At 44.5% G+C, this 20,997-nt stretch overlaps 1 protein-coding gene and 1 pseudogene across 4 annotated transcripts in view; both read right to left on the reverse strand.

Moving 5' to 3' along the window:
* Nucleotides 1-1,658: 1,658 nt before the first annotated feature.
* Nucleotides 1,659-20,997, reverse strand: part of TOR1AIP1 (torsin 1A interacting protein 1) — a 37,473-nt gene continuing 18,134 nt past the window's right edge. The window contains exons 6-12 of one of the 4 annotated variants that reach the window (XM_062192945.1): nt 20,572-20,658; nt 14,731-14,787; nt 11,666-11,707; nt 11,133-11,201; nt 6,855-6,899; nt 6,456-6,518; nt 1,659-4,008 (exon numbers count right to left, since the gene is read on the reverse strand). In XM_062192945.1, coding sequence (XP_062048929.1) covers nt 3,242-4,008; nt 6,456-6,518; nt 6,855-6,899; nt 11,133-11,201; nt 11,666-11,707; nt 14,731-14,787; nt 20,572-20,658 — 1,130 coding nt within the window. In that variant the 3' untranslated portion in view covers nt 1,659-3,241. Of the gene's footprint in view, nt 4,012-6,455; nt 6,519-6,854; nt 6,900-11,132; nt 11,202-11,665; nt 11,708-14,730; nt 14,788-20,571; nt 20,659-20,997 lie in introns of all 4 variants that reach the window. The other 3 variants (XM_062192944.1, XM_062192947.1, XM_062192946.1) reach the window with 3 other exon arrangements.
* LOC133760521 (large ribosomal subunit protein uL14-like) lies at nt 14,934-15,438 on the reverse strand (annotated as a pseudogene).

Genomic DNA, 20,997 nt, shown 5'->3' on the forward strand with positions numbered 1-20,997 from the left:
ATTGTATTATGGTTTTCCCCGGAGCCACTGCTGTCACCAACACAGCAGTGCCTGCTTTCTGTAGACCCTCCTTTCTATTTTCAAGCTGGTGACTTAGTAAATTCCTCCTTCTAAAAGGATTATAACATGAATGAAAAACAGAATAATGATTTAGGTAGAGATTATCTAAAATACAGATAGATAGTTTTGATCATGCATCCCCAGTGGGGGTAAAAGTTCTGGGAGGTTCAAAAAAAGGCTATTTTGTAAAAGCACAAAAATATATATAGTCCATAAACACATACATATGTTTAATGTTAAAATTTCAGGGAAGGCCGGCGCCGTGGCTCACTAGGCTAATCCTCCGCCTTGCTGCGCCGGCACACCGGGTTCTAGTCCCGGTCAGGGCGCTGGATTCTATCCCGGTTGCTCCTCTTCCAGGCCAGCTCTCTGCTGTGGCCCAGGAGTGCAGTGGAGGATGGCCCAAGTGCTTGGGCCCTGCACCCCATGGGAGACCAGGATAAGCACCTGGCTCCTGGCTTCGGATCAGTGTGGTGCGCCAGCCACAGCGGCCATTGGAGGGTGAACCAACGGCAAAAAGGAAGACCTTTCTCTCTGTCTCTCTCTCTCTCACTGTCCACTCTGTCAAAAAATAAATAAATAAATAAAATTTCAGGGAAAGGGATGATTAGGGAAAAAAACCTAATGAGGTTCTTTTGGAAGGTGATAAAGAAAAATAAGGAAACACTGCTGTAGAGATTCAATTGTCAAGTCAGAAATACCAAAGTTAACTCCATCTTTAATTTAAAGTCCTGGCAAAAATCTTGGCTTCTCCATTTTTTTTTTTTAAGATTTATTTTATTTATTTCAAGGCCGGCGCCGTGGCTCAACAGGCTAATCCTCCGCCTTGCGGCGCCGGCACACCGGGTTCTAGTCCCGGTCGGGGCACCGATCCTGTCCCGGTTGCCCCTCTTCCAGGCCAGCTCTCTGCTGTGGCCAGGGAGTGCAGTGGAGGATGGCCCAAGTGCTTGGGCCCTGCACCCCATGGGAGACCAGGAGAAGCACCTGGCTCCTGCCATCGGATCAGCGCGGTGCGCCGGCCGCAGCGCGCTACCGCGGCGGCCATTGGAGGGTGAACCAACGGCAAGGGAAGACCTTTCTCTCTGTCTCTCTCTCTCTCACTGTCCACTCTGCCTGTCAAAAAAAAAAAAAAAAAAAAAAAAAGATTTATTTTATTTATTTCAAAGACTGAGTTACAGAGAGAGGTAGAGACAGAGGTCTTCCATCTGCTGATTCACTACCCAGGTGGCCACAATGGCCGGAGCTGTGCTGATCCAAGCCAGGAGCCAGGAGCTTCTTCCGGGTCTCCCACGTGGGTGCAGGGGCCCAAGGACCTGGGCCATCTTCTGCTGCTTTCCCAGGCCATAGCAGAGAGCTGGATCGGAAGTGGAGCAGCCAGGACTAGAACCAGCGCCCATATGAGATGCTGGTGCTTCAGGCCAGGGCATTAACCCACTGCGCCACAGTGCCGGCCCGGCTCTTCCAGTTCTAACCAATGTACTTGAGAATGGCCCCAATTCTCTGGCTTTTAGTCAAAGCCACTAAAATGGTTCAGGTGTAAAGAAAACATTTGGATTAAACAAAGAAAAAAGTTTAAACATTGTTTATAATACACAGAGTACAAACCAAGAAAGTAAATTTATTTAAATTACTAAAATAGCTTTTAAAGTCATTTACAGATCAGCTACTGCAATTATTTTTCCTGAAAGATAGAAGTAACATATTATTTTAAAATTATTTGGGTTAGTGAAACATTTAATAAAAACATGTTTCTCTGTATAATATGTATATATAAAATAAGCCTTTTCAAAAACTCTTGTTTTATAATCCTCTATAAAACAAATCAGATGACCTGACTTCTGATAGGAACAAACTACAATTAGGGATATCAATTTACAAAAACTGGTAATCTCAGTGGAAAAACTTAGCCCATTATCTGTTACCAGTTGTGAGACCCTGAAAGGGTAAATGATGAAGCTCTAATACTCTAAAAAGAATATTTTCATTCGCGGGCCTATGGCTAACGACAAAACGAGGCAGATTCTGACTGAAAAGATGTTAAGAAAACCAAAGCAGCTGACAGATGAGAAAGCTCACTTACAGAAGCCAAGTTACCACTAAAATACTGTAGAGGTACAGAAGTATTTTACCATTCTTTTTCTGCGGTAAGGTCACCATGTTTGTGGCTTGAGGCACTCAACGGAATTTGTCCCGTGCATAGTACATCTTTATGTTTGCTGCGGAGTGTGATTAAAGGAGGCGCAGGAAATTAACATCTGTCTTCAGCAGCCCAGGAATAGCTGGTTAAGAAAGTTTAAATTCCTGAAACTAAATTTCTTAATTCAAAGCAATCGCTTCAGGATAAGTACAAAGGAAACTGCTCGGGATTTACCCACTTTTCAGAGCCAAATAAGCAAATACATTAAGCCTTGTGATACACAGGCTTTGAGAAACCTTGAAAGGTCGAGGACATTCTTAAAGGGGCGGGGAGCGGAGGGGGGAGAGAAAAGGCTGCGTAACAAACAAGCCCCAGCAGAATTGGCTGAGGTAGGAGTTCAGATACCTGTGCTGACCACCCTACCTCAGTGACGACTTGTAACAACATTTCATCTTGAAAATCCACCCCCACCCTTCCCCAGGTCAGCACTTCTCTCTCCCTTTGCCTCCTCCTCCCTACCCTTCAAAAACAAAGGGGAAACAGAATCCACACACACGCACACACACACAGATGACCTTTCATTACACTTGTTCCTGTACGCAGAGTCTAAGGAACTCAGGTCTGAATGACCCTACAGGAAACACAATGGGAAAACCCTCGCTTACATTCAGGGAGCTGCCTTCCTAATAATAATTCAACAAAACTCTGTGAGCAATCCAAGTTAAACGACCAGGAAGATTCCCTGAAGGCAGCCTCATGCCTCCCACGGGCCACCCCAGGCAGCTCGGCATGAGCGCTCCGTGGGCCGCGCATGGCTTCCACCTGCACACCCCGGACCCGCTCTCTGTCTACAGGGAATGACTCTCCCAAGTGACCGGTCATTAGCTAGGCCGAATACATGACTCAGATGTTCCATGTTTACAGAAGAGCTTAACTTCCTCTCAGAAGAAACCAGTGGTTTCACACAGAGCTTTGCACTTGGTGTCTGGTCCGCAGGCCCGCCGGGTTCTCGGGCTCAGGCAGGACTTGCTCCTCTTTGAGGCCTCACAGGCAAGCGCCCCCGCTGAGCGCAGCCTCGGGCTGCACAGGCAGGACCAAGTGCGAGATGCGGCTCCAGAGCCCGTTCAGCTTGTCTGGGTCCATGTCCTTGTAGGAGCTGGGTGTGTCCGCGCTGGTGAACTTGGCTCTCAGGAAATCCCTCACTTTCTCTTCGACTTCCTTTAAGCTGGGACTGGTGCCCAGCGTCTCCTCCTCCAGCAGGACGGTGAGCACTAAGGCCACGTCCTTGAAGGCCGCGTTCTCGTGGTCACAGTACTTGTAGAAGATGAGGGTGGCGCCCGCGGGCAGCGACTCGAAGCGGTGCACCACAGCCGCGCTCCGGCCGTTCCTGAAGCCGGCGCTCAGCTCCTGGTCCACCTCCTGCTTGACGGCGTCGCTGTCGCGGGCGGCCTGGCCGGCCCCGTCGATGCGGATGGCGCGGACGCTGCGGAAGGCCGAGTAGGCATCGGCGATGTGCTCGCCCAGGCAGCGCAGGGCCTGCTCGGCGTCGCGGGCCGCGGCAAGCAGCAGGATGGCGGGCTGTGGCCGCGGCCGGGAGGCGTTGAGGTGCCGCTCCAGCAGCGCCTGGCTCCTCCTCCAGAGCGCCTCGTCCTGGCCCCGGTACCGGCTCCTGAGCTGCTGCATCTGGTCCTGGAACTGCCGCACCGCGGCGGCCTCGGGCGCAGGAGCCGGCAGGACCCACAGCGCCGCGCAGGCCAGGGCTGCCAGCAGAGCCAGGAGGCCCCAGCACCGCGTCCTCGCCGGTCCGCTCGCTTCTGCCGAGACAAAGGCGCCCGTGAGTACCATTTCCCAGGCTCAAGGACCTCAGACACACGCCTCTCCGGTGTAAAGAGGGTGCTGTCTTCCAGGAAAACGTGCAGAACTTAAATATGTGCAAGGTACACAGGCCCGAGTAACACAATTTATAAAGTAAAACTATTATGGCCACTGCTGATAGCTGGGGAGATGAACAATATTAAAAGTCACTATAAAAAATTCTAATTTAGAAAATCAGTAGTTCACATGGTTTATTATCCAAGGCAGAATATTTCTGAAGTAAATAAAGGGGATAAAGAAAAGGCTGTAATAAAAGTGAACATTTTCCATGCATATTTGAGTCTTCAAAACGTTTGTGGAAAGTGTACATTATAAGAAAATGAGGCAAGGATTTATTTTGCATCAAAATAACACTTCCCTTTTAATTAAATTTTCTATGAACTTTCTAAAGTACCCTCATAACAGCTAGCTGTGCCTGATATTAACTGCACTAATGCCTACCTTTTTGTGATATGCAAGTTAACACTGGTAAAATTTAGTTTCCAACTCATTCCTAATTATTGGTAATAATATCAATTTATATTAATTTAGTACTTTTCAGTTTATAAAACTATTTCATATAATCAGTTTATATTATGATAGTAACAATAACACTTTTACACCTGTTACTGATTGCCTTAGGGTATTTGTACTAGAGCTCTTTTATGGGGATGGTCAGTTTTAATGTCCCCCATTCCCTTGTTAAATCCCAGTCCTGGAGTACTATCACCTCAATACTCTGTGTGTGAAGAGATGGGAGGCATACAGAGTACTTCTTCTGCATAGCACAGTACAAAGGTTGTCTTAAGTAAAAGAACTTTGTGCACCTGAGATGCAAATCGAATCTGTGCTTTTCTCACGCAATACCATTTTTACCTGACACAGCAAGTCAGACTTGGGTATTTGCTGCACATTTTTTTTGAATGAACAAATTAAGCTTATTACTTCTGGGAAAACAACTGGCAGCGGACTGAACATTCAAGTTTTCAAGTAAATATTAGGCCTCTGGAAATGTAAATCTGCCACCATGAGTTTGGTAGCTCCAAACACTTAAAAGCTTTTTTTTTTTTTTTCTTTTTGACAGGCAGAGTTAGTGAGAGAGAGAGAGACAGAGAGAAAGGTCTTCCTTCCATTGGTTCACCCCCTAAATGGCTGCTACAGTTGGTACGCCGTGCTGATCTGAAGCCAGGAGCCAGGTGCTTCTCCTGGTCTCCCATGGGGTGCAGGGCCCAACCACTTGGGCCATCCTCCACTGCCTTCCCGGGCCACAGCAGAGAGCTGGCCTGGAAGAGGGGCAACCAGGACAGAACCCGGCATCCCGATCAGGACTAGAACCCGGAGTGCCAGCGCCGCAGGCGGAGGATTAGCCTGGTGAGCCGTGGCGCCGGCCTCACTTAAAAGCCTTTTTAAAGTCTTAAGATTGCTGGCAGTATTAACAAATGTGATCTTTTACATCATGCTATGAAGGTGTCAACATTGGGAAGATCTATATATTAGTATTACCCAAATGTCCAGTGCATGACACTCCATTCAAAGTATAATAAAGATCAGTTAATTTTAATGTAATAGAGTACAAGTAAGTTCACTGGTATGCTTTCTTACTTCAAAATAACACTGAACAAATATCACTTGTGGGTTTTAGAGATTATCAGAGAGTATCTACAATTATCTGAAAAGGGCATTAAATTCTTCACATTTGTATGGAGTTGTTTTTTGCAGATACGTCAGTCAAAATGATATTTTGTAATAGGCTGAATATGCAGAAGCAAATTTAAGAATTCAGAGAGGACCAGTGCTATGGCGTAGCAGGTAAAGCCACCACCTGCAGTGCTGGCATCCCATATGGCTGCCTACTTGAGTCCTGGCTGCTCCTCTTCTGACCCAGCTCTCTGGTTAAGGCCTGGAAAAGGATCCAAAGACGGTCCAAGTGCTTGAGCCCCTGCACCCAAGTTGGAGACCTTGAAGAATCTCTTGGCTATGGCTACTGCGGCCATTTGGGGAGTGAACCAGCGGATGGAAGACCCCTATCTCTGTCTCTCTTTGTAACTGTTTTTCAAATAAATAAAATAAATCTTAAAAAAAATGCAGATGGGTATAATGTATATATTTTTTAACAAAAAAAGACCTTTGGGCTACTTTACTAGTACAAAGTGGTATCTGAGACCAAACTTTGAGATTAACTGCTAATTTTCTTAGCACTCAATTTCAGGATAGCAGGATTAGCAAATTAAAGGAATCTGTCTCAAGGCTATACAGAAGTAAGGCTTCCAACCCAGTTAAAATACCTTTAGTTTTGGTCTCTGGACAAGCAAAGGGGAAAACCAGATGTTGTTTCATAAAGTTTACTGTTCAACTATGGACCACCAATTTTAGAGACTCGTTTAATAAAAACTGACAAACTTACGTTGGCTGGAGGCTACCGGGGATTGGTTTCTGAATCCAAGCTCTGATTTCTGAATCCTGTTATCTAATGAAAGGAGAAATAAAGAGACTGTTAGGTTTCATAGTTTCCGTGTTTGTTTCTACTGCAGGAAGAAGACACAAACAGCATGAGGAGAAGGTGGAGACCAGCCAGAAGCAGCAGAGGAGCGGGCATCTGCCTGCCGGTCAGGCTGCCGCTCCCTGAGACACAGAGCTACTCCCCGCAGAGTTAGGCTCCGCCTGCAGCACTCTGATACGAAGTATACACTTCAGACTCAGTTGTGAGGAAGCCAGGATTACTTAATGGGACTGGTAAACTTCTGGGACCAAGTTAAGAAGACAAAGGAGATGGCACACCGTAATACAAGGAAACACATTGTACCGTCTGAAACACGGCCATATTCTGCACTGTTGCCTGGTGAAGATGCTGGAGAGGGGAAAGGGATAAAATGTGGATTATGGATTACTGAGCCTTCTGGATAAGATGTTTTGATATAAAATTCAATTTATGTGCTCTGAAGATGAGTTTTATTTCTTTGAAAGGCAGAATGACAGAGAGAAAGGGAGTGATAGAGACAAAAAGAGATCTTCCATCCCAAAAAAGGGCTACAACGAAGCCAGGAGCCAGGGACTCCATCTAGGTCTCCCATGAGTGGCAGGGACCAGGCACTTGGTCCATCCTCTGCTGCTTTCTCAGGGGCATTAGCAGGGAGCTGGAGTAGAGGTGGAGCAGCCGGGATTCAAACTTGTGTTCTGATATGGGATTCTGGTGTTCCAAGTATAGGCTTAACCTGCTGTGCAACAATGCCAGCTCCTAAAATTCAATCTTTTTTTTAAAAATAGATTTATTTATTTATTTGAAAATCAGTTACATAGAGAGGAGAGGCAGAGAGGGAGAGAGAGGTCTTTCATCTTTCACTCCCTAATTGGCTGCAGCTGCGCCTGAAGCCAGGCACTTCTTCCGGGTCTCCCATGGGTGCAGGGGCCCAAGGACTTGAGCCATCTTCTGTTTTCCCAGGCCACAGCAGAGAGCTGGATAGGAAGAGGAGCAGCCAGGACTAGAACCAGCGCACATATGGGATGCTGGCCCTTCAGGCCAGGGCATTAACCCACTTCACCATAGTGCCAGCCCCAAAAAACTCAATCTTAATCCTAACTATTTTCTACCTCAAACTGACTCATTTTCTTTGGGGCTTCTGTTTCAAATATTAGTAATATTTGTATAATCACATTAAATAACAACATTTTGTTAATAGACAAGTAATTCTGTTTTAGGTTTGTGGTTAATATTTTTTTTTGTACAACTCCATCAAATCTCTACTGCTCTCCTTACTTAAAAAGTATCCTTGGGGCTGGCACTGTGGGTAAATCCACAGCCTATGGTGCCAGCATCCCATATGGGAGCTGGTTTGAGTCCCAGCTGCTCCACTTCTGATCCAGCTCTCTGCTGTGGCCTGGGAAAGCAGTAGAAGATGGCCCAAGTTCTTGAGCCCCTGCACCCATGTGGGAGACCCGGGAGAAGCTCCTGGCTCCTGGCTTTGGACTGGCTCAGCTCCAGCTGTTGTGGTCCTCTGGGGAGTGAACCAGAGGATGGAAGCCCTCTCACTCTGTCTGTCCCTCTCTGTCTGTAATTCTGCCTCTTAATCACATAAAATCTTAAAAAAAAAAAAAAAAAAAAAAAAAAAGTGTCCTGGCCCTTCCTTTTCCTCTGCATCCCTCTTAGTAGCAGATTTTAACATCGAAGCCAGGGGCCTGCATTGTGGTGCAGTGGGTTAAGTCACTGCCTGTGACTTTGGCATTCCACATTGGAGTGTGGGTTTGAGATTCTGCTTCTCTCCTTCCAATACAGCTCCCTGCTAATATGCTTGGGAAGACAGTGGAAAACAGCCCAAGCACTGGGGTCCCTGCAACCCACGTGGGAGATGAGGATGGAGTTCTGGGCTCCTGGCTTCGGCTGGCCTGGCCTGGTCCAGCCCACGTGGGAGATGAGGATGGAGTTCTGGGCTCCTGGCTTCGGCTGGCCTGGCCTGGTCCAGCCCACATGGGAGATCAGGATGGAGCTCTGGGTTCCTGGCTTCGGCTGGCCTGGCCTGGTCCAGCCCAGGCTGTTGCAGCCATCTAGAGTGAATCTAGATGACAGATCTCTTTCTGTTACTCTGCCTTTCAAATAAACAAATCTAAAACAAAAAGATCTCAGTGGGAGGAAAGGGATGGCAAGAGATAGGGTTCTGAATCAGAGGCTGAGTTATCCCATGTGTACGGCCTACATTTACCAGTACCACCTTGTGTCATTTGCCCGGAGTTCAGTAACTTTTTTTTTTTTTTTAAGATTTATTTATTTGTTTGAAAGGCGGAGTTGGAAAGAGAGACAGAGAGGTCTTCCATCTGCTGATTCACTCCCCAGTTGGCTGCAACGGCTGGAGCTGCACCAACCTGAAGCTGCCAGGAACTTTTTCTGGGTCTTCCACATGGTTGCAGGGGCCCAAGTACTTGGGCCATCTTCTGCTGCTTTCCCAGGTGCGTTAGTAGGGAGCTAGATCAGAAGAGGAGCAGCTGGGACTCAAACCAGTGCCCATGAGATGCCAGCACTGCAGGTGGCGGCTTTGCCCTCTAGTCCACAGTGCCAGACCCAGTTTCATAACTTTTGTATATATGTGATCTGCCTGGTGTTTATCAATAGCTTTCATTTGAGAAACACTGCATAAAACAAGAATAATAAAATTACTACCACTGGGGTATAGCGGGTCAAGCCTCCTTTCTGTAGTGCTGGCATCCCATATGGGTGCTGGTTCCAGTCCCAGCTGTTCCTCTTCCGATCCAGCTCCCTGCTAACGTGACTGGAAAGCAGTGGAAGATGACTCAAGTGTTTGCATCCATGCACATGTATGGGAGACCAGGAAGAAGCCCTGGGCTCCTGGTTTTGGCCTGGACCTGCTCTTGCTGTTGCTGCCTTTTGGGGGATGAACCAGCAGATGGAAGATCTCTCTCTCTTCTCCTTCCCTCTCGCCCTGTAACTCTGCCTTTCAAACAAAATAAATAAATCTTATGAAAAAAAAAAAATAGCACCACGAAGATATAAAAATAGCCTTTTTGATCATATGACAACACCCCAAGTAAGAAAATGACATCAATCCTAACTCTAAGAGATATATTCTTTTTAATCACTAGTTTTTAGCTTAGGAAACTTTATTAAGAAGCTTCTAAGTTAGGCCACCAAAGTTACAACTGTGTTGCTTAAAAAAAAAAAAAAAAAAAAGACCTATAAAATCTAACCACACAAAACATCCCAAACCTATCAGATGTTTACCTTGAATATCTCTCTACATGGCTACAAAGATCAAACGACATAATACATGTGAAATGCTGAAGTGCTATTTTGTGTGATCATACTTATGATGACTAGCGAAAGATCACCTGATTTATAAGGGCTATAAAACAGGAATTTTTGAAAAGGCTTATTTTATACATACATTATCATACAGAGGAACAAATGTTTGTGACAACACTGACCCAAATAATTTTCAGATAATATGCTACTTAGGTCTTTCAGAAAAAAAATTGTAGTAGCTGATCTGTAAATGTCTTTAAAATTAGCTATTTTAGTAATTTGTGGCTGGTGCTGTGGCATAACAAGTTAAACTGCCGCCTGCAATGACAGCATCCCATGTGGCTGCCGGTTCAAGTTCAACTCCCTACTAATGGCCTGGGAAAGCAGCATATAACGGCCCAAGTCCTTGGGCCTCTGTACCCATGTGGAAGACCCGGATAAAACTCCTGGCTTCGGCCTGGTCTAGCCCTGACTGCTGTGGCCATTTAGGGAGTGAACCATAGGATGGAAGATTTGTCTCTCCCTCTCTCTCTCTAGCTTTGCCTTTCAGATAAAAAAATAAATCTACAAAAAATTAGCTAGTTTAGTAATTTAAATAAATTTACTTTCTTAATTGTACTCTGTTATAAACTTCATGTTTAAACTTTTTTTCTTTGATTAATCCAAGTGTTTTCTTTATATCTTGACAATTTTAGTGGCTAAAAGAAACAAAGCCAAAGATTTGGAGCCATTCACAAGTACATTGGTTAGAAATGGAAAAGCCATGATTTTCTTTCTCATGCAAGGATGTTTCATTATGAAGATAAGGTTAATTTAGGTACTTCTGGCTTGGTAAATGACATCGCTACAGCAGTGTATCTTGTTTTTCTTTATAACCTTCAAAAAGAGCCTCCAAATAGTTATTTTAAAAAGTCTGCTAATAACAAGAAGCAGGTATTGTAAAGAGTGGAATTTTCTATCATACACAGACTGTAATGCTGCTAGAACTGACAGCTTGTCACATTTAGACCCATCATTATGCACTGTCTCACACCACTATCCACAAAGGGTCTTCAAAAAGTTCACTGGAAAATGCAAATTACGAAAAAGCTATGCATGGATTTCACACCAAAATAAACTTCCCTGTTAATTTCATCTTCCGTGAAGTTTCTGAAGTACCTTCCTACATTCTATACCCAGTCCTTCTGTTACCTATCCAAGGAAATGGAAATCCCTAAACTGGTAATCACAGTTACACTTCATCTGTAAAATCACAAGCAACCTAAATGCATATCAGAGCACTCAATGTCTGTATGTGAGGAAATCAAGAAAAACAGCAAATGAGCTACTTACTTTGCATCCCAACCCTCATTCTCAAGGTTTGTTCGCCCCATTCCTGAGGGGTTTTTTGATATCCCGAGCCTAAAGCAAATGCACATATCAAAGTATCATTTCATACTCTTTGAAAGTTAACATATTATATTCTTTGTTATATATCTATCAGGAAGTCTAAGTAAAGTAGGAGAGAAAAACAATGAAAGCAATAGTTTGAGAAGTAAAAGATAATTTCAAGGGAGTGTATCAGTAAGGATTGAATCACTTTTTATAGCAAAACAGGTAGCAAAATAAATGCATCACCACCCACCAGAAAAAACTATGTGTAAGTCCTGTGTATGTGTAAGTGTAAGTCTATGAGAATGACTTAGAGGAAAAGTTCACCACCTCCTCTTGCCCAGAGCAATTACCACATGCAGTACCAATGTGTGTCAGAGAAGAAAAGCAAAGAGGGTAAAATGACTTAAAATTCTAACAGGATCTTTTGTTGGCAGTGTAACGTGGGGTTGGAACTGACCGCCTGAAGAGAGGGGCAGCCACCAGCCACTTACTCAGCACTGCAGGCTGCTTGTCACGGGCTCTGACATCTCCACCTGAGGCAGGAGACAGGGGTAAGGTCAGAAACATTCGGAATAGAAACAAAAGATAGGCTGTACAGACACTGCTCACTACTGCAGATCCAAACACACACAAAAACCCTTCTCTCACCAATCCCAAACATAAACACTAAATGTATGTATTCCCTTTCCTAAACTTTAAAATTACCAGGAAGTGGACAATAACAAGGACCCACTTTTAGGATCATTACCATCAAAATAATGGCAATGTATTATATGTTTACCAGGTGTCAAATGTAAATTTACTTAGTTCCTATGCTTTATGTGTGGTAGATACTATCATTACCTTTTTTACAAACTCATAATTTTATCAAGGTCATGTATCTGAAAGTAGCTGAGATACATGTCCAGGCAGTCCATACTAAATATCATGCCATATAGAACAGTATGTAATATATATGTAAATTTGTGGACATTACAAAGTAGCTATGCAGAAATGTTATTTAATGGTATTTAAGGATAATGCTAAAATGGTACAATGGAATAATTAGAAAATAACATTTAAAAATTACAAAAAAGTAGATTTTCAAATTATCTTTGAAGAAATAAGGTATTTTTTTTTTGACAGGCAGAGTGGACAGTGAGAGAGAAAGAGAGAGAAAGGTCTTCCTTTGCCGTTGGTTCACTCTCCAATGGCCGCCGTGGCTGGCGTGCTGCGGCTGGCGCACTACGCTGATCCGATGGCAGGAGCCAGGTGCTTCTCCTGGTCTCCCATGGGGTGCAGGGCCCAAGCACTTGGGCCATCCTCCACTGCACTCCCTGGCCACAGCAGAGAGCTGGCCTGGAAGAGAGGCAACCAGGACAGAATCCGGCTCCCCGACAGGGACTAGAACCCGGGGTGCTGGCGCAAGGCTGAGGATTAGCCTAGTGAGCCACGGCGCTGGCCCCGAAATAAGGTATTTTTACCCACTGATGATAAAGTATCAACGGAAATTTATTTTCAAATTTATTTTTTTGAATTCAAATGAAATACATGCTAGCTATAAAAAGGTACCATTCTAGGAATGCATAACATAAAATTCATGAATATTTGTTGAGTACCTACTATGTTCAAAACACTAAGTGTTAGGGATACCATGATATTAAAATTATGTATTTTTGGGGGGGCTGGTGCTGTGGCACAGTGGGTTGAGGCCCTGGCCTGAAGCGCCAGCATCCCATGTGGATGCCAATTCTAGTCCCGGCTGCTGTACTTCTGATCCAGCTCTCAGCTGTGGCCTGGGAAAGCAACAGAGGATGGCCCAAGTCCTTGGGCCCCTGCACCCATGTGGGAGACCCAGAAGTTCCTGGCCCCTGGCTTCGGATTGGTGTAGCTCTGGCCATTGCGGCCATCTGGGGATTGAACCAGTGGATGTAAGACCTCTCTCTCTTTCTCTATCTTTGCCTCTCCTCTCTCTGTGTAACTCTGACTTTCAAGTATAATAAATAAATCTTTAAAAAATAAGTAACTCATATTCTAGGACTTGATTTAAAAATGTAATACCAAAAAAAATCCTAAAAGTATTATTTTGCTTAACCTAAGAAACATACATACATCCACTATATTTCAAAATACCAAAAATAATGAACGAAAACAAAGAATGTCACTAATGATGTCACCATCCTCAACGAGTCACTGCTGGCACTCAGCACCTCACTTCCCAGTCACCGTAAACTTTGATGTGTTTGTTTACTCGACAGCACACAGAAGTCTCAGCAAAGTGAAGACTTCTGTAATGAATACTCACATGCCTACCACTTAGCTTACCATTCATTTTTTACTACATGTGCTTTTTTTTTTTTTTTTTTTTTTTGACAGGCAGAGTGGATAGTGAGAGACAGAGACAGAAAGGTCTTCCTTTTGCCGTTGGTTCACCCTCCAATGGCCGCTGTGGCCGGCGCATCTGCTGATCCGAAGCCAGGAGCCAGGTACTTCTGGTCTCCCATGCAGGTGCAGGACCCAAGGACTTGGGCCATCCTCCACTGCCTTCCCGGGCCATAGCAGAGAGCTGGCCTGGAAGAGGGGCAACCGGGAGAGAATCTGGCGCCCCAATCGGGACTAGAACCTGGTGTGCCAGCGCCGCAAGGCGGAGGATTAGCCTGTTAAGCCACGGCGCCGGCCTACATGTGCTTTATAATTCATTCATTCTTGCACACTTTTTCAAGAGTTACAATCACATATACAAAAAATTTTATAACTACTAGAGTATGGGCTCTAGACTACTAGAGGTGGGCTCAAACCACTACACTAGCCAATCTAAAAGCAATCGTACATTTATAGTGCAAGCAAAGATACTGAACAAATCACAGAAAACGGTCTTGTTTTTTAAATGGAAACTAAGGTTTGTAATATAAAGTAACTCAAGAAACAAATTAGAGAAGTAGGGAGATACTAAACGAAGTTGTGCATGTATAAATTTCACTTATATTAAATTGCAAAAGAGGATATTCAAAAATAAAAACAGAAGAGGCTGGTATTGTGGCACAGTAGGTTAAGTGCCTGCCACATGGGAATGCTGATTTGAGTCACACCTGCTCTGCTTCAGATCCAGTTCCCTGCTAATGGGCCTGGGAAAGTGGCAGCTGATGGCCTAAGTACCTAGACCCCTGCCACCCACGTGGGACAACTAGATGTGGTTTGGGCTCCTGGCTTTGATTGGCAATATTGCAGTCATCGGGGGAAGAAACCAGCAGATGGAAGATCATTTGCTAAATCTCTCTCTTTCCTTCCTTCTCTCTCATTCTGCCTGTCAAATAAATAAATCAATCTAAAAACAAACAAACAAACAAACAAACAAAACCCACCCCAGAAGCAGGCATTTGACTTAACAGTTTAGACACAGGTTAAGATGCTTGTAATGCCATTTCCAAGTGCCTGGGTCTGAGTCCTGGCTCTGTTTCAACCAGTGATGGGACTCTTGCCTGGCTCTTGAATGAAGTAAAGTAAGTAAAACTCCGAGAAAGTGAGAGCAGTACTTGACCAGGCCTACAGATACTCCGGTTAACACGTCCGTACGTACTTTGTGGTGACTGCCAAAGTGATTCTGGTTGATGACCAGATAATCTGGTGGTGTGATCTAAAAACAAACAAAACATATACTATAAATCATGACTTTAAAAATGCATATTTTATAAGAGAACAATGAATATTTAGTCAAAAGAGCAAAAACAGATAAATCCTAGGGAATCTAATACTTCAGCACACAATTTACCAAAAAACTGATTTTTTTTTTTTTTTGGGAGCAAATACTTTTTAATGGGTTATTTATCTTTTTTACAAATACAATGGAGGATCACGCAATGCTGCCTGCATTGGATGCAATCCTAGGCCACAAGTCTGCACACTCCTTTGCAACTGGTCCAGTGATGGCAGAACCTTTCATCTCGCCTTTATTGTTTACTATGACTCCTGCGTTATCTTCAAAATAAAGAAACACGCCATCTTTTCTCCGGTATGACTTTCGTTGTCGAATTACCACTGCTGGATGGACCTTCTTCCTGAGCTCCGGTTTGCCTTTCTTGACCGTGGCCATCACCATGTCACCCACACCAGCAGCGGGAAGTCTGTTCAGCCGTCCCTTGATCCCCTTCACGGAGATGATGTACAGATTTTTGGCTCCCGTGTTGTTGGCGCAGTTGATCACGGCGCCTACCGGAAGACCCAGGGAAATCCGAAATTTCGCGCCGGAGGACCCGCCACGTCCTCGCTTCGATTTTTAAAGAACCATATTTTATCTAAAAATCAATTATATCTTGCCTTTTTTAAGAATTTATTTGAAAGGTTGAGTTATAGAAAAGAGAGAGAGACAGAGAGATCTTCCATCTGCTGGTTCATTCCTCAAATGGCCACATCAGCCAGGACTGGGCCATGCTGAAGCCAGGAGCCAGGAGCTTTATCTGGGTCTCCCACATGGGTGCAGGGGCCCAAAGACTTGAGCCATCCTCTACTGCTTTCTCAGTGCATCAGTGGAGCAGTTGGGCCACTGCCAGTGCCATAGGCAGCAGTTTAATCCCACAGTGCCATACTGCCAGCCCCCTAACTTCTTCATTTAAAAGTTTTATTTGTTTATTTATTTGAAAGGCAGAGAGCCAGAGAGACAGACAGAAAGATTTCCCACTGCCATTCAACTCTTCAAATGTCTACAAAAGTTGGGACTACAGCAGACCAAAGCCACGAGCCAGGAACAAGATCTGGGTCTTCCTGTGAACGGCAGTGACACAACCGTTTAGGTCTTTACGTGCTGCCTCCCAGGATGTGCGTTAGAAGGAAGCTGTAATTGGCAGCAGAGCGGGGACGTGAACCCAGGGACGCGGGTGTGGAAGTAGGAATCTCTAATAGCATCGTAACTACTGCGCCAACCATTAGCCCTCCTCCAACTATTCTGTAAAGAAAAACCTGTAAGATATGGAACATGGGCATGAGCTAAGGAAATAATGCAATATTTGAGCTGGGGACAGTTTTTCAAAGTTTATAACAATAGCTCTTCTTGAAACCATTAATACCCATTTTTGCCTTAAAATTTTTTTCTCTCAAGTAGGTAATACATTATGTGCTTTAGTCTACTCTTAAAAACATTTTTTTGGGGGACTGGTAAAAGGGGTTAAGACTTCCCAAATGAACACTGGGTCGAGTCCTGGCTGCTCCACTTCCAATTCGGCTCCCTGCTAATGCATCTGGGAAAGCAGTGGAAGATGACCCAAGTGCTTGGGCCCCTGCACCCATGTGGGAGACCTGGATGAAGCTCCTGGCTCCTGATTCTTGGCTTCGGTGTGTTCTAGCCCAGCCACTGTGGCCATCTGAGGAGTGAACCAGAAGATGGAGATCTCTCTGTCTCTGTAACTCTTTCAAATAAATAAATCTTAAAAAATAACCAACAAAAAAACAAAATTTTTTCCATATAAAATAATTTAAAATTACATTTGTTTAGAAGTGATGAGACTGTTATTTTGGAAACCGCATTTGACACATAAAAGTATGGTGGCGCAAACTTTTTGACAATGTATTTACTTCTATTGCTAAAAATATTTTGGGGGAGCATTCGGTTCAGTGGTTAGGCAGCACTTGGATGCCTGGGTCCCACACATGAATTCCTGGGTTTGCGTCCCAGCTCTGCTGCAGCGCACTTTGCTAACGCACATCCTGGTGATGGCCCATGTACTTGGGTCCCCGTCACCCATTTGGGAGACCTGGATTGGGTTCCAGGCTCCTGGCTTGGGCTTAGCCCAGCCCTAGCTGTTGCCAGAATTTGAGGAACTATCTCCGTCTCTATGCAGTGAAAATATATAAAGCTAAAAAGCATTTTTAGATCATCAATCCCTGAAGCATTTTTCTAGCAATATATACATATATACATACACACAATATATACATACAATATATACATATATACATACACACACACATATATATATGCACTTAGAAATAATGTATTAACTAATGTGTTATGTGTATGTATATTGTAAAACAAAAATATACATGTAAAATGAATGAAATAAAAAATAAGTGCATATGAAACTTGGACACTTTCTTTCTAAATTCCTATGGATTGTCTTATATCTCTTTAGTGAAGACTGGCCCAGAACAAACCTAGGAAACCAGTATTCTTCTTAATATTTCTCAATATTTTGTTCTTGAGCTAGAGTTTTCTTTTGCATTTGGGTATGTATGCTTCAAAAGGCCACAAGAACTTACTAGAATTCTAAAAAGACACAGGACCTGGGATTTATGTAGTTCCAAATAGCTATATGCTGGCAGCAATGGTAGCAAATTCTTGGCTACATGAATAGTTTACTTGGTATCTAACTTTTTAGAGCTTTAGGTACACACATATGAAACTAATAACAGCACTTAATTTGAGTGTCTACCACGTGCCAGACTTTCCAAAGGCTTTGGATACATGAAATAATTTAATCCTCACAATGACCCAGATGGGAGGCTGAGGAACATGAAGTCCGGCGGTTATCTGAGGGCGTGCACCAGCAGGTGGGGCACGGGGCCCAGCATGTGGCTCCAGGGCTTGAGTTCCTAATCGTGCTCAGGTGCTGCATTTCTCCTTTCAGGATTTCTGTACCGCAAGAAGGGGGAAAAGGACGGGTGGGAAGTGCACAGACACCAAATGCCCATAAACCAGCGTCCGGGCTTGTTCTGAGAGTGGAATAATGACGCAAACACAGGAATTCCAGGAAGGCTCAAGGGATGGGGAGGGGGCAGGGGAGAGTTACTTTTCCACAGGACTAAAACATAAAGTTACTCATTTGGCATTGCCTAAAACCTCCACTGCAACATGGTGCCTGGTGGATGTTCCAGGGGCGTGTCTGCGGCTGCTGCGGTTAAGCCACGTAGGATTGGACCACCGGCAGGGATAGGTCCGCTTTGGTTCCAGACACGTGCACAGTGCGTGATCCCTATACTTTGCTCAAGGTGCCCCTGTGCGTGGTCCACCCATGCCTGCGTGACCTTTTCGCTGATTGGCTCCCCTACTGCGCATGTCTTTATAAGCTTTATAAGCCTGCACACGTCCTCAATAAAGCAGTTCCTGCTTCGACAGAACTCACGGGTGCTTGCTGTGTTCTTCACCCATCGACCTCACCCTTCCCGTTCGCCTTGTCGGGGAGTGCTTGTACTGTTCCCTGCTGGTCAGGGGCCAGCCTCAGGCTTAAGACCCCAACAGTTACTCATTATTTATGGGGTTTATAAATCGCCCAGAGGGGCCAGCACTGTGGCGCAGTGGGTATTGCTGCCGCTCGCAGTGCCAGCATCCCATTTGGGCGCCAGTTCTTGTCCCGGCTGCTCCACTTCCAATCCAGCTCTCTTCTTATGGCCTGGGAAGGCAGTGGGAGATGGCCCAAGTCCTTGGGCCCCTGCACCTACTAGGAGACCCGGAAGAAGCTCTTGGCTCCTGGCTTTGGATCAGTGCAGCTCTGGCCGTTGTGGCCAATTGGGGAGTGAACCAGCAGATGGAAGACTTCTCTTTCTCGCTCTCTCTGCCTCTCCTTCTCTCTCTGTGTAACTCTTCCAAATAAATAAATTTTTTAAAAAAATTACCCAGAATGCTCTTAAGCCCCAAATAGGTATTTTTTTTAAAGATTAATTTCCTTATTTGAAGGGCAGAATTACAGAGAAAGAGGGAGAGATGGAGACACACATATATACAGAGATTTTTTTTTCCACTGATTTATTTCCCAAAATGGCTACAATAGCTAGGACTGGGCCAGTCCAGGCCTGGGACTCCATCCAGATCTCCCATGTACTTGGGGCGTCTTGTACTACTTTCCCAGGCATATTAGCAGGAGGCTGGATCAGAAGTGGAGCAACTGGAACTCACACAGGTGCACATATGGGATATGCCAGTGTCACAGGTGGTAGTTTAACCCACTCTACCACAATGCCAGCCCCCAAATTAGTATTTTTTTCTCTGAGACATCACATTGCCTACTCGAGCACTGGTTAGAGTGCTGGCTACTCTGCTTCTGATCCAGCTTCCTGCTAATGCATTTGGGAAGGCAGCTGATGACGGCCTAAATGCTTGTGTTCTGCCACCCATGTTGCTGTACCTGAGTGAGTGCAAACAAAGGTGCAGCACACACTGATTCAATCTGATGGTCCTTTATTGCCGGCGGTGGAGAGTGGGCTCATGCCCCAAAGAACTCTCGACCCCGAGGCCCAAAGCAACAGGGTTTATAAAGGCGGAAAACCACAAAATCGGGAGGAATACATGGTTACTGGGGTCAAGCTGACCTAAAGCCTATGAGAAACTAATATCAATTATACTCTTGACAATTTCAACTATAATCTTGACATTAATCCAGCTCTCGGCTTAAATCCTATGCAGGACATAGACAAATTACATTTTTATCATTAACCTAGGTGCAGCCTATCCGCTTCCAAGCTTGAGCTATCATGCTAGGGGGTTTCTATGCTTTGCCAAGTGTGACGTAGTGGACTGCTATCGTCTGACTGTTTTAGATCACAGTTTCAGACCAGAGTCTCATGGGAGGGGGGGGGGGAGGTGCTTTCCCAGAATGGAGTCTCAGGTGCTCCAAAATGGAGTTCCTACTGTCAAGGTGTTACTTCAATGTGTGAGGGCCAGATGGGTTCCAGACTCCTGGCTTCAGCCTGGGCCAGGGCTGGCTGTTGTTGGCATTTACAGAGTGAACCAGCAGATGGAAGGTCAGTCTCTCTCTCTCTCTAAAAGAAAAAACTTTTTTCTTAAAAGAAAAAACTTCCTAAAAATAAGTAACAATTCTGATAGTGTGATGAGTCTCACTTGCAATATGATCAGTTTCTCTACAAAATTAAAACACACTCTTCTTTTGAGCATAAAAATATCTAATTTTCCCTAAATATCAAAGTAGGTGAAAAGTGTTTTATTTCTTTAGATATTACATGACCTCTCATGATCTGTTTAGTTATTATACAGCCATGAGAAATAGACAAGGAATGACTTCGATAATCAAAAGCAAAGTTTGTACGTTTTTAAAAACTTTTTTTGTTTGAGAGAGAGACGCACAGAGAGGGGGGTGTTCCCCACCTGCCGGTTCATTCCCAAAGCGCCTGCAGTGGCTACAGGCTGGCCAGGAGCTAGGAACTCACACACACGGGTGGCAGGAGCCCAATTCCTGAGCCATCACTGCTGCCTCCCAGGGTCTGCACTGGCAGGAAGTCAGGGTCAGGATCTGGAGTCGATTAACCCAGGCATTCTGATACGGGATGCAGGAATCTTACCTGCTGGCCCAAATGCCTATCCTTAACAAATTAGTTAAAAAAACAAAAACAAAAAAAAACAAAAAACAAACAAACAAAAAAACACCGAACTATTTTTCTCAAAAAGAAAACTCATACATATGTAAAGCAGTATTACCTCCAGAGTCCACAGAATCCCCGGATCTGACCTTGACAGTGGTGACATCGCTGAAAGAGCTCTCCTGATCGTCATCTTCAGTTTCTCCTACAGAGAAGCCAACGACATACCAATGTAGTCTTTATTCTAATGCTCAAAAGATCTGAATTCAACAAGCAATTCAACAGAATGAAGACGTTTAGAAGATCAGGTAGAGAACTGCTGCTTGTTTACTATGCTCGCTGTTTTGAATCACAAAGTCCTAATGAGTTAAAAGTAGCTCGATTGTTCTGTGTTCTCTGGGGCACATGACTATCTCCTCAACAAATACTCAGAGTTGTAGCTATCGGCTATCAGGGATTTAATATAGAGTAAAACAGAACACATGAGCATTTAACAGTGCAACAATTCTACTCCATGGGGGAGGGGAACCACAAGAGTAGTGGG

The sequence above is a fragment of the Lepus europaeus genome, chromosome 5 (genome assembly GCF_033115175.1).
Source record: "Lepus europaeus isolate LE1 chromosome 5, mLepTim1.pri, whole genome shotgun sequence".
In the NCBI taxonomy this organism is placed as follows: domain Eukaryota; kingdom Metazoa; phylum Chordata; class Mammalia; order Lagomorpha; family Leporidae; genus Lepus; species Lepus europaeus.